We start from the raw sequence: 13355 nt of genomic DNA on the forward strand, positions 1-13355 counted from the left end.
GGCGCCTACCGCCGGTCAGAAATCCTCCATAATCCCGCCGCGGTCGCGGAAACCCGCCACAGTCATTCTGACCCGCAGAAGGCAAACCTCCGAAAATCCGACCGCCACAACAGACCGCCAGACCAGCGGTCGGCGGAAAGGTGGAGGTGACCAAACCTCCACCGCCACGCCAACAGAAATACGCCCATGCCATTACGACCCACGAATCCACGCGGCGGTCATTCAAACGCGGTATTCCATTGGCGGGACACACCGGCGCGGTCAGAATACACACAAACGAACAAGACTCACCCACATTGGACGATTTGAATCCCACACACCTGATACACATACACACACCACTCCCACACACACAATACAATATAAAACACCCACCCACATCACCCACAAACCCCTACGCTAAAAAATTCGTAAAGAAGGCAAGAGCGAGACACCAGCATCCAAAACATAACAGCCACAGCCACTCAACACCATCACCCACACACTATCCACACACAAAACAACACACACCACCACACTCAACTCACTTAAATACACATACTCCACCCCACACATCATACACACCACCCCATGGCACCCCAAAGACAACCCCGCTTCACAGACGAAGAACTCAGGGTTATGGTGGAGGAAATCGTTCGTGTAGAGCCCCAGCTGTTCGGCACACAGATACAATACACCAGCATTGCCCGGAGGACGGAGCTATGGCAGAGGATTGTCGACAGGGTGAACGCAGTGGGACAGCACCCCAGAAATCGGGAAGACATCAGGAAGCGATGGAACGACCTACGGGGGAAGGTGCGTTCCATGGTATCCAGGCACAACATCGCCGTGCAGAAGACTGGCGGAGGACCCCCACCTCAACCCCCACAATTCACATCATGGGAGGAGGAAGTCTTGAACATCCTGCATCCTGACGGCCTCGCAGGAGTCGGCGGAGGAATGGATACTGGTAAGTTGAAGCTTCAATACTGCTTCCCCCCCACCTGCATGCCAAATCAGACCCCAACCCTCACCCCCATCCTCGAACCCCACCCTCACCCCCACCCCCACCCTCACCCCCACCCTCACCCCCACCACCATCCTCACCCCCACCACCATCCTCACCCCCACCCCCAGCACACCTATTCCCCGCCAATGTCTCACCATCACAACCCACACATCCCAAAACCTAGGCCTGCATGCGTCCACTAAGCATGGACACCCATCACCAAAGCATGCCCAATGCATATACACATCCCCCCCACAAGCCACCCTCACCAAAGCCCCCACACACGAATGCCAGCACTTGGGGACACGGGAACCCACAGATACACCCATATTCCACACATTGAAACTATAACCATACCTCTATACCCCTGCAGGACCCGACCGTCAACACACCGCGGCGGAGGGGCCAGAATTATCCACACCCCCCACCCAAGAGGCCGTCAGCGATGACAGCAGCTCTGTCGATCTGGACACCGATGACCAGCCCGGACCATCGGGGACCTCTGGACAGTCGGTTCCCCTCACACAGGCACAGGCCACTATAGACCCTAACCCCTCTGGGAACACCAGCACAGCTCCCACCCAGCGGGCCCATGCCTCTGTCTCCAGGGCGCGTCAATCTGCGGTGTGTCTACCACTACAGGGCACCCAGGATAACCCACCACCCCAACAACAACAGGGACCTGGGGGCAGTGGTAGTGGGCACACCGGCCAGGGGGCAGAGGCCCAGGGAAACAGGGCAACTCGGCGGGCAGCTGTGCGACAGGGGGGGGAGGAGAGGCCCAGGGAACCCACTCTCCACGAGGTCCTCACCACCATCATGGGAGCATACAACCGCTCCCAGGAGACGATGGCGACGGTACTGGCCCGGTTCCAGGAGATCCAGGTGCTGCAGGAGGAACACTATCGGGGGTACAGGGAGGACATCAGAGCCATCAACACCACCCTGGTTACCATGGTAGGGCTGCTGCAGGACCTCGTAAACAGCAGGGCGGACACTGAACAACACCCAAGGGCCCCTGCCACTAGCCTGGACCAAGAACAGCCATCCACCTCCGCCGGCGCTAGTGGACAGGAGGCCCCCGCACAGCAGCAGCCCACCAGACCCCCACCTCCTGCAGGAGAAGAACCACCCCGCAAGAGGGCCCTGAGATCTCGCAAGACAGAGTAGGATGTCAAGACCCCCGCCAGCAATGGATACCACCTGATGTCATCCCACTGTCCCACATTGTCACCCTGTCCATCCTCGAACTGCCCATGCTCCATCTCTCCACAGGCCTCTGGACAATGCACCTGTGTGACTGTTACTCTGGACTCTGCCATGGACATTCCTTCACCATAGCCCCCACCCACTTGAAACCACCCATCCCATTTTGAGCACTTCAATAAACACCTATTTTGCACTAAAATATCAGGAGTCTGGCTGTGATTTCAATAGATTGTAATTGACATGACAGTGCAAATATGTCCTTGTACATGGTGAAGTCAACAAACAGCTGCCACAAAGCTGTAGTCCATGGGGAAACGAAGCACAGGACTCGTAGTGGGGACCCCAGATCTGAAATAGGGAGGGAAAAGCCAAAACTCAGTCATCATACACTGGGGCAAATAGACAGGCAGCAGAGATGCTGCAGAGTAGTTAACATTTACTAAATTATCTTTGAAATGTTACCTGTGTCCTATTGGAAGTACTGTTCAATGATTCTGTCCCTGTTGTCTGTTTCAGCCCCGTCGTCTTCCTCCTCGTCACTCTCCACAGGTTCCACAGCTGCCACAACACCACCATCTGGACCATCCTGCTGCAGGAAAGGCACCTGGCGTCGCAAAGCCAGGTTGTGAAGCATGCAGCAGGCCACGATGATGTGACACACCTTCTTAGGTGAGTACATTAGGGATCCACCGGTCATATGCAGGCAGCGAAACCTGGCCTTTAGGAGGCCAAAGGTGCGTTCGATCACCCTCCTAGTACGCCCATGGGCCTCATTGTACCGTTCCTCTGCCCTGGTCCGGGGATTCCTTACTGGGGTCAGTAGCCACGACAGGTTGGGGTACCCAGAGTCCCCCACTAGCCATACACGGTGTCTCTCTAGCTGTTCCATCACGTAAGGGATGCTGCTATTCCTCAGGATGTAGGCGTCATGCACTGACCCTGGGAATTTGGCATTTACATGCGAGATGTACTGGTCAGCCAAACACACCACCTGGATGTTCATTGAATGGTAACTTTTTCTGTTCCTGTACACCTGCTCCCTGTCTCTTGGGGGAACCAAAGCCACATGGGTCCCATCAATGGCACCAATTACGTTGGGAATATGTCCAAGGGCGTAGAAATCACCCTTCACTGTAGCCAATTCGCCCACCTCAGGGAAAATGATGTAGTTCCTCACGGATTTCATCAGGGCAGACAACACTCTGGATAACACCTTTGAAAACATGGGCTGAGACATCCCGGAAGCAATTCCCACGGTTGTCTGAAATGACCCACTTGCCAAGAAATGGAGTACTGACATGACCTGCACCAGAGGGGGAATCCCTGTGGGTTGGCGGATGGGGGACATCAGGTCGGGCTCCAGCCGGGCACACAGTTCATGGATAGTGGCACGGTTAAGACGGTAGGTCAGGATAATGTGGCGTTCTTCCATTGTCGACAGGTCCACCAGCGGTCGGTACACGGGAGGATTCATCCGTCTCCTCGCCCAACCCAGCGGACGGTGCCTAGGAAGGACAACATGGAGCACACAGTCAGGCAACCCACAGGTACGTACTCACAGCTAGCACAGTATACGATTCTCTATGCAGTGAATGGCGTGTCTGAGTGGCTATGCAAGGCCTAGGCCTGTGTGACGCAGTTGAAATTGAGCCATGTGGGCCCTGGAAATGGCGGCTGCCTGACCTGTGAAGTGTGACAATGGGATGTGAGGTCAATGCGCTGGCGTGGCACACCGCGGCGGGCGGCGGGCGAAGACCGCGGCGCGAAGCCGCATTGGTTAACATTGAAGCCTATGGGTTTCAGGAGCCAATGGCGAAGGGCGCCGGCGGTGGCGGGACGCACCGCCGCGGTACGCACCGCCGCGGACGTGACCGCCATTTTCTATCTACTTATCCACTTGCGACTTGAACTTTCACAGGAGAGGACCTATACTGCAAGTGTTGCTGTGACCTCGGTCTGGAAGGGACAATGGCTGCTGCGACTGGGGAAAGGGCCCCTGCCTTCACTGGAGAGGAGTTGGAGAAACTTGTGGATGGGGTCCTCCCCCAGTATGCGCTACTCTACGGTCCTCCAGACCAACAAGTGAGTTTAATTCTATCTGGATTTGGGGCCACTGGCTGGCTTGGGGGCCTGGCGGGGATGGGGGGCATGTTGGGGCTGGCGGGGGGCCTGGCGGGGGGCCTGGCGGGGATGGGGGGCATGTTGGGCCTGGCGGGGGGCCTGGCGGGGATGGGGGGCATGTTGGGGCTGGCGGGGGGCCTGGCGGGGGGCCTGGCGGGGATGGGGGGCATGTTGGGCATGGCGGGGGGCCTGGCGGGGATGGGGGGCATGTTGGGCATGGCGGGGGGCCTGGCGGGGGGCCTGGCGGGGATAGGGGGCATGTTGGGCATGGCGGGGGGCCTGGCGGGGATGGGGGGCATGTTGGGCATGGCGGGGGGCCTGGCGGGGGGCCTGGCGGGGATGGGGGGCATGTTGGGCATGGCGGGGGGCCTGGCGGGGATGGGGGGCATGTTGGGCATGGCGGGGGGCCTGGCGGGGGGCCTGGCGGGGATGGGGGGCATGTTGGGCCTGGCGGGGGGCCTGGCGGGGATGGGGGGCATGTTGGGCATGGCGGGGGGCCTGGCGGGGATGGGGGGCATGTTGGGCATGGCGGGGGGCCTGGCGGGGGGCCTGGCGGGGATGGGGGGCGTTGGGCCACTGGAAAGGAAAATGCTGAGTAACTTGAACGTGGTATTTCTCCCTCCCTGTACGTGTCACATAGGTCCGCGCCCATGAGAAGATCGGGATTTGGCGTGCCATCGCCAAGGAAGTCCGGGCCCTGGGGGTCCACCATCGACGGGGCACCCACTGCCGCAAGAGGTGGGAGGACATCCGCCGCGGGACCAAGAAGACCGCCGAGTCTCTGCTGGGGATGGCCTCCCAACGTAGGCGGGGTGCCTGCCGTCAACTGAGCCCCCTGATGTTCCGGATCCTGGCGGTGGCCTACCCTGATTTGGATGGGCGCGTGAGGGCAGCACAGCAGACACAAGGGGGTGAGTCCAAGCATTATCTACTCTGTTGTTGCGCAGTGGAGGTGTCTGGGTGGGGGAGGAGGGCTGTGGGTCCCCCTAGGCCAGGGCGATATCTGTAGGCTGGGCACCCCCGTAAGCCCCTGTGTCCCCAGCCACCACCCTCAGTAGTGTGTCAGTACAGCCATCCCTGGGCCGTGTCATCCATGGGTGCAGTTGTCAACTCTAGGCGTGTAGGGCATGTTCCACGGAATGCGTAGCGGACCCCAAGTGCGCAACTTAGTGCAGGGGGCATCTGTGTCTGTCATGTCCGCTAACTGTACCGGAGATCCATGTAATCAATATCCCTTTATTTCTCTCTCCCCCCCCCTTTTTGTTTGTCTTTCTGTGCTTGTGTGCATCAGCATCATCAGGCGGAGGAGAAGTGGCATCGGGGCAGGAGGGAGCTGCATCTCACATGGCCCAGGAGGGCCATGCCACAGAGTCAGACTGGACCAGTGAGACGGAGGGCGAGGGGAGCTCCACGACGGGGACGACTGGACCCTGCAGCGACACGGACACGTCCTCGGAAGGGGGCTCCCTTGCGGGGGTGGCACCATCCGTGCCCCCCGCCATTACAGGTACAGCCGCCACCCAGCGCACCATCTCCGCCCTCCCAGCAGCCCCTCAGCGTTCGCCCCGTGCCCGCTCTGCCAGGAAGCCGGGCATCTCCTTTGCCCCAGGCACCTCAGGCCCTGCCCCTGTTACCCCCGCTGCCCTCAGTGAGGAGGTCATTGACCTCCTCCGAACGCTCATTGTTGGGCAGACTACCCTTTTGAATGCCATCCAGGGGGTGGAGAGGGAGGTTCATCGCAGCAATGCGTACCTGGAGGGCATTCATTCGGGTCAGGCTGCCCATCAGCGATCGTTCCAGGCTCTGGCCTCAGCACTGACGGCAGCCATTGTCCCTGTCTCCTGCCTGCCTCTACTAACTCCCTCCTCCCAGTCTCCTGTTCCTCTGCCTGTCCCACCCACACCATCAGACCAGCCTGCACACACCTCAACACCCAAGAGAAGCTCTTCCAAACATAAGCACCACAGATCACGCAGACATTCACACACGCAACATTCCGATGCAGACATGCCAACAGTCACTACCACCTCTGTGACCCCCACCTCCTCGTCTCCCTCCTCCCTCCCTGTGACGTCTACACTCACACCTCCATTCACCTCACCATCAGCCAGTGTTTCCATCACCAGCACACCCTCCACTCCAGTCCGCACACGTGCAGTCACCACCCCCACTGCCATTTACACGTCCCCTGTGTCCTCTCCCACTGTGTCTGTCACCCCCTCTTCCACACCACACAAACGCAGCCACCCACCCACCCAACAGCCATCCACCTCACGACAGCCTATCCCTCCTGCACCTGCACCCAAAGACAGCAAACGTGACTCACCTACAACCACATCCTCTCCCTCCACTCCCATTCCCACTGTACCTACCACTCTCCATTGTCCCAAGAAGCTCTTCCTCGCCACTACTAACTTCTTTCCTGACCCTGAGCCCCCCCCTCCTTCTCGTCGGGGTAAGAAGAGCACCTCAGCCACCACCAGCCCTGCAGCCCCCTTGACAAGGGTGCAGGGGTATTGGAGCCCGCCAGCCCGCATGTCTGGATCTTCGCCCAGCAGCAAGGGGACAGCCAGCCCACCCCCTGGGAAGAGGAGCAGAAGGCGGAAGGGGCGCCGCAGGAGCCCGCCTTCTACATCCCCCCCGGACACCACCCAGAGACAGTCACCAGCCACAGCTCCAAAGGGAGGAAAGGGCCACAGGCCGACGACTAAGGAGGGCAAGGGCAGCAAGTTGGAGAGGTCAGGCAGCAGGCCTGCTGCCCAGGAGGAGCCCACAACCCCCATAGCCGCTGCCCCGGGAGGAACCGGCACAGCTGCCCCGGGAGAGCCCACCAGCCCCATAGCCGCTGCCCAGGGAGGACCCAGCCCAGCTGGCCAGGAGGGCCCCACCACCCACAGCCCAGGTGGGCAGTGAAGGAGCACCATCCCCGCTGCCCAGGAGGGCACCACCAGGCATTTAGCAGTTGGCCATAGACCGTCCGCCGTCTCAAGAACCGCTGAACTGGGCCCTTCAAGGCAAGAACCGCTGAACTGGGCCCCGCCGTCTCAAGAACCGCTGAACTGGGCCCCGCCGTCTCAAGAACCACTGAACTGGGCCCTTCAAGGCAAGAACCGCTGAACTGGGCCCCGCCGTCTCAAGAACCGCTGAACTGGGCCCTTCAAGGCAAGAACCGCTGAACTGGGCCCCGCCGTCTCAAGAACCGCTGAACTGGGCCCCGCCGTCTCAAGAACCACTGAACTGGGCCCTTCAAGGCAAGAACCGCTGAACTGGGCCCCGCCGTCTCAAGAACCGCTGAACTGGGCCCTTCAGGGCAAGAACCGCTGGCCCTTTGGCAGACGTGGCAGGGCAGGATCTATCTCGGGCAGGGCTGCAGGATGTCCTCTGGCCAACTTGCCTCCTCCAGTGGCAGTGGGGTCTGTTATGGACTGTATGGACTGTGGCTTTGCTCTCCCCAGGATGGCCCAGTGGGCAGGCCACCCACTGTATGGACTGTATGGACTGTGGCTTTGCTCTCCCCAGGATGGCCCAGTGGGCAGGCCACCCACTGTATGGACTGTATGGACTGTGGCTTTGCTCTCCCCAGGATGGCCCAGTGGGCAGGCCACCCACTGTATGGACTGTTTGGACTGTGGCTTTGCTCTCCCCAGGATGGCCCAGTGGGCAGGCCACCCACTGTATGGACTGTATGGACTGTGGCTTTGCTCTCCCCAGGATGGCCCAGTGGGCAGGCCACCCACTGTATGGACTGTATGGACTGTGGCTTTGCTCTCCCCAGGATGGCCCAGTGGGCAGGCCACCCACTGTATGGACTGTTTGGACTGTGGCTTTGCTCTCCCCAGGATGGCCCAGTGGGCAGGCCACCCACTGTATGGACTGTATGGACTGTGGCTTTGCTCTCCCCAGGATGGCCCAGTGGTCATGGAGTCCCCTCGTGGATCTGGCGTCGTGTACTCAAGTGGCTGAGGTGCCCCCCCTTCCCTTCCCCCTGAGGTGCCTGTCCTATTTTCTTTCTGATGCCCCTGCAGTGTTCTCTCCGTGGAGTTCTTGTCGTGGGACTGGGCCTTGCCCCTTTGCACAGGACCCCTGTGATCCACGGACAGTGGTTGGACTACATTTAGTAGCTGTATATATTTTGTACATAGTTTATTTATTTTTTGGGATTAATGGCGTACATATTTCAATATATCTGCCCGTTTATGATCTCTTCTTTTGGTCTTTGCATTATTTCGGAGGGGGGTGGTTTGTGGGTTGTGACAGTGATCTGTGGGAATGCATTGATGTGTGTGTTGTAGTGGGTGTGGGTGGGTGGGTGTGTGCCGGTAATCTTTTCCCTCCCCTGTGTCGTAGGTGCAGTACTCACCGATGTCTTCCGCGCCGGCGGGCGTGCTCCTGGTATATGAGGAGGAATAGGAGTGCGGGGATGACCTGTAACTCTGGCTCCATACTGCCGGAATCTCGCGTGGAGTGCGTAGAGGTGAGCGTTTTCCCGTTCGTAGTCTGTTTCCGCCGTGTTCTTATCGGCGGTGCTCCCGCCCCGGAAAAGGTGGCAGATTGGTGGGTCGTAATAGGGTGGGCGGTACTTTGTCTGCCGCCGGGCTGTTGGCGGGAACCGCCGCGCTGTTTGTTTGTACCGCTGTGGCGGTCGGAGTGTTAAGTTGGCGGGCTGTGTTGGCGGTTCCCGCCAGGGTCAGAATTGCATATTTTAGACCGCCGGCCTGTTGGCGGCTTGGCCGCCGCTTTATCACCGACCGCCAGGGTCAGAATGAGGGCCATAGTGTTTAATGCATGAAATGCCTTAGGGCCTGATTTAGAGTTCGGCGGATGAGGTTAGTCCATCACAAATATGAGGGACATCCTGTTTGCCATATTACAAAGCCATTATATCCTAATGACATTGTAATATGGCGGACCTAATAACCGTCACTCGGTGACGGATATCCCCATCCACCGAACTCTAAATCAGGCCCTTAGTCTGTGATTAACATGTCTGTAAATAAATCAAACACGCAGCAAAACTTGGTCAAAAATTCTTCACCTCTGACAATGAAGAGCATTCAAACAAGATGTTAAGTTCGCCAATTGTTTACAATATGTGTTTTTCTTAATGTAATTTGAATTAGAAACTAATATTGTTTTATGAGAAAATGGTCTATAAAATGGTGTAGAGCACAGAGACCGACAGCAATGATCTTTGCTACAGACTTGCTGATCCAGGTCCTTTAACTGCCCACTATTACTATCTGACATGAATGTATTATCTGAATATCACAATTTCTATAAAACTCCTGCACTGACTTTGGTTTAATTAGTCCCCATGATTTCAGTTGACCACTATGATTGTTAAATAACCCCTATTACTTTTACATATGGATCATTCATATCATATACAGTTTTATGATGAAGAGATGAGCCTTATTTTTCATCTCTGTGACACTGTGTGGATTTAGTTAAACATGTTGAAGGAATATAGATCCATGTTTATTCACTGTGTGGCGTGTCCAAGAGAAAATCAGAAGACAGTAGAGAGTTTACCACTGTTCAGGAAATGGTCAAGAAGCAAGCCGTTTGTGATACAACAATGTCTCAGATTTAAGGCAAAGTCAAGAGTAATGTCAAACTGAGATAGAAAGTGATTCAGTGAAAAAGAAGAACCATCTAAATCTGGGAAAGTCAAAGATTTCCACTGAACGCCTATTCCTGTAGCAGAGAATTACCGCCAGCCAGCAGCAGCTCTTCGGGTTTACAGTTAGGATTAAGGTGTAATTATATTTTCTCCGTATCAAAAATGGTTCCAAGTGGAGATATCTTTACTTCCTTCATAATATATGACGGTGTTTGTGTTTTTTGCACCTATAGGTCATACTGCCTACGTTTTTATTTGGCACTAAAATTGGGTGTGAAAAAATCAATTTCAAAAGTTTGCCACTACTCAAAAAGCTATAAATTTGTGGATGTTTATCAACTTCCCGAATACCACCCCGTCCTTCTCCCAAAAACACAAATCTTGGCATGCATAACTCTAAAATTAAACCCAGAACCTGAATTCTTTCCACGTTTGTATTTTGTTTTTTTAGTAATCTGCTGATTATGGATCAGGAACTGTTCATTCATGCTCACATACATTATCAGCACATGAATGTTGAACATAGGTTTACTAAAGTTTTTGCACCAGTTTCTAAAATGTTAAACTTTGTTTATGCAGGAAACAACTGGTGAACACCGCATAAGGGTGTGATTCACAAAGTGAAAGGGGGAACATTTAGCAATCTACTCCCATGAGCATCCTCCTATGTTAGGAGTACATTTCAATTTTTATTGAAGAAATCCCCGGGTGGAAAATCTGCATAAATAAATCATGCGTAAACGAGCTTTTGCACATTTAACAGGTTTATCTACACAGTGTAGAACATCTAAGAGAAGCTAGTCCTATACATTCATAACGTAACTGGGACATTCTCTCACCTTTCACATCCCGGAAATGGACTAAGAGCTGGGTAGATGTGAGACATGGACCGAAAAGTAGCAATGTCCTGATTGACGTTTTAAGAGTGAGTTGATGTCAATAGCACTGTAATGCAGGTAGCCACCGTTTTTAGGCAGATGTCCCACCTCAAAAAATTGTTTATAAGGCCTCCACTAATGTATTTAATGGGTGGAAATATGCGTGTGTTACCATGGTGAAAACGTATCTGTAAAATTCTCCTGAATACCAATAAACTTAGTTTTGTGGATTTATCACCTAATTTTGAAAAATGATGCTCTTTCTACCATACATACAAAAGTAGAAAACAACTCATACTAAGGAAGAGCTAAGGGCCTCATTTATACTTTTTGACGCAAACCAGTGCCAGCGCTGGTTTGCGTGAAAAAATGTACCGCCGGCTAACGCCAGTCCTACACGCCAGGCAGGCGCCTTATTTAAGTATTGACGTAAGCCGGCGCTGCGGGCTGGTCAGAGTAAAAAAAAATGACTCAAACCAGGCAGTGCTGGTGTAGGGAAAAATGGGGGTTGTGCGTCAAAAAATGGTGCAAGTCAGGTTAGAGTAAAAAATCATGGCTCTAACCTGGCTTGCGCCATTTTTTAACGCACAACCCCCATTGAAATGACTCCTGTCTTAGCAAAGACAGATGTCATGCCCCCTTGCCCAAATGCCAGGCCCAGGGGACTTGTCCCCTGGGCATGGCCATTGGGCACAGTGACATGTAGGGGGGCCCAAGTTAGTCCCCCATGCCACTTTAAAAAAATTATACTTACCTCTACTTACCTGTACTTACCTGGGATGGGTCCCCCATCCATGGGTGTCCTCCAGGGGTGGGTGAGGGTGGCAGGGGGTGTTCCTGGGGGCAGGGAAGGGCACGTCTGGACTGCTTCCATGGTCACAGACCATGGAAGTGAGCCTACAGGCCCCTTAACGCCTGCCCTCACCCAGGCGTTAAAAAACAGCGCACATCAGACTGTGCGCCGTTTTTTAAGGCCCGCCCCCTCCTGTGCATCAAAATGACGCAGGAGTATGAATAAGGCGCACAGGCCTTAAAGTCATTTTTTGGGCGGGAACGCCTACCTTGCATGTCATTAACTCAAGGCGGTTTCCCACCTCCAGAAAATGACGCACACAGAGGAATTTTGACGTTCGTGGGGTCGGGCATCGTAGTATAAATATGGTGTTAGGTTTGCGCAGAATTTGCGCAAACAGAGTATAAATATGCCCCAAAATATTTTAAATATAGTTTTGATTGTAAAATTTCACAAATTCTGATTCTGTGAACAAGGATGCAGAATTGTCTACAGAAAATTACATTTTTGTGCACATAAATATCTTGTGAAAGCACAAATTCCTTTGTGACGGAGGCACTAGAAGTTTAGTCTGTTATTTGGGTGCTTTAGCACTGTGCTATTAATGCTAAATGGGAACTGAGTTCAAGATCATATTAAATTGTGTGTGCTCAAAATGACAATAAAGTAAAAAAATAAATAATAAAGCACATTATGGGCCTGATTTAGATATTGGCGAATGATTTACTCTGTCACAACGGTGAGGGATTTCCCGTCCGCTGAAATCTAAATACCATTATATCCTTTGGGATTTAGATTTTGGCGGACGGGATATTCGTCACCGTTGTGACAGAGTAACTCGTCCACCAATATCTAAATCAGGTCCTTTGTTATTTAAGAGTTATCAATATTTCTCCAAAATAACTTTGCAGCTCAAGTTCAGTAAGAGAGCAGACATTCTAGCAAAAATCTTATTAGAATAGTTTTTACCAAAACTGTGATAGTAGGAAGGTCTCATCTTGTCTTTTGGTGCAATGGAACAAACTACTTTTGCCCCTTCAAGTGTATCGCTGGGGTCCAACTTCTGTGGAGGGACTCGGATAATGTTGTAACTTGTACCTAAGGAAAGAAAATGTTGTGGTTTAGCACACAGAGCAGAGACAGGCTGCAGGATGGCATATGACATATGAGATATATACAGCCACGTAAAGAAACTGCAAGCCCTCAGCTTCTGTGCAAAGCCTTTCAGGGCTCCATAAAAAATGGCTGTCAGGCGTGGTTCACTTTAGAAGGATTACTGGGTTGTTTTACATTGGAGAAACCTGCAGATCTCTAACAATCAAGTTGCTCAGTCCACAAAAGAAATTAGGTGTCCTTCGCTCTCAGAAATAGGTGAACCGCCCGAGACTGGGTGCAAAAGACAGAGGTTTGGCAGGTCTACGTACAGTGACTACTATTACCACATTCTCAAGAAAGTGTAAATATTCATGTAAATGGTTGTGTTTTGTATGGAACACGTGGGAGATACATAGTTGTAAAAAATACCACAATGAACTTCTCACATATATGTTTTATTTACCTACAAGTTCTCTTAAGCTGCAGTGACAGGTAGGCGAGCCTCATTCTTTCTTGTTCATGACACTCTTTTAATTTAACTGGTAGTTAGGCAGGGGGTCTTTAGCCCTGAAGAAAGCCAAGTGACCCGTATGGGCAGTCAGTCTTCGCATGAAACATGTAGGCAATGAAACGTTTTGGATGCAGAAA

General features: G+C 53.6%; 1 protein-coding gene across 1 annotated transcript in view; it reads right to left on the reverse strand.

Moving 5' to 3' along the window:
* The window catches only part of LOC138285128 (carotenoid-cleaving dioxygenase, mitochondrial-like), a 241517-nt gene that overhangs the window by 19060 nt on the left and 209102 nt on the right, over window positions 1–13355 (reverse strand). Inside the window, exon 6 of the mRNA XM_069224695.1 lies at window positions 12582–12710. Within this exon, the coding sequence (XP_069080796.1) occupies window positions 12582–12710 (129 nt within the window). The remainder of the gene's footprint in view (window positions 1–12581; window positions 12711–13355) is intronic.

This window comes from Pleurodeles waltl, chromosome 3_1 (genome assembly GCF_031143425.1).
Source record: "Pleurodeles waltl isolate 20211129_DDA chromosome 3_1, aPleWal1.hap1.20221129, whole genome shotgun sequence".
Taxonomy (NCBI): Eukaryota; Metazoa; Chordata; class Amphibia; order Caudata; family Salamandridae; genus Pleurodeles; species Pleurodeles waltl.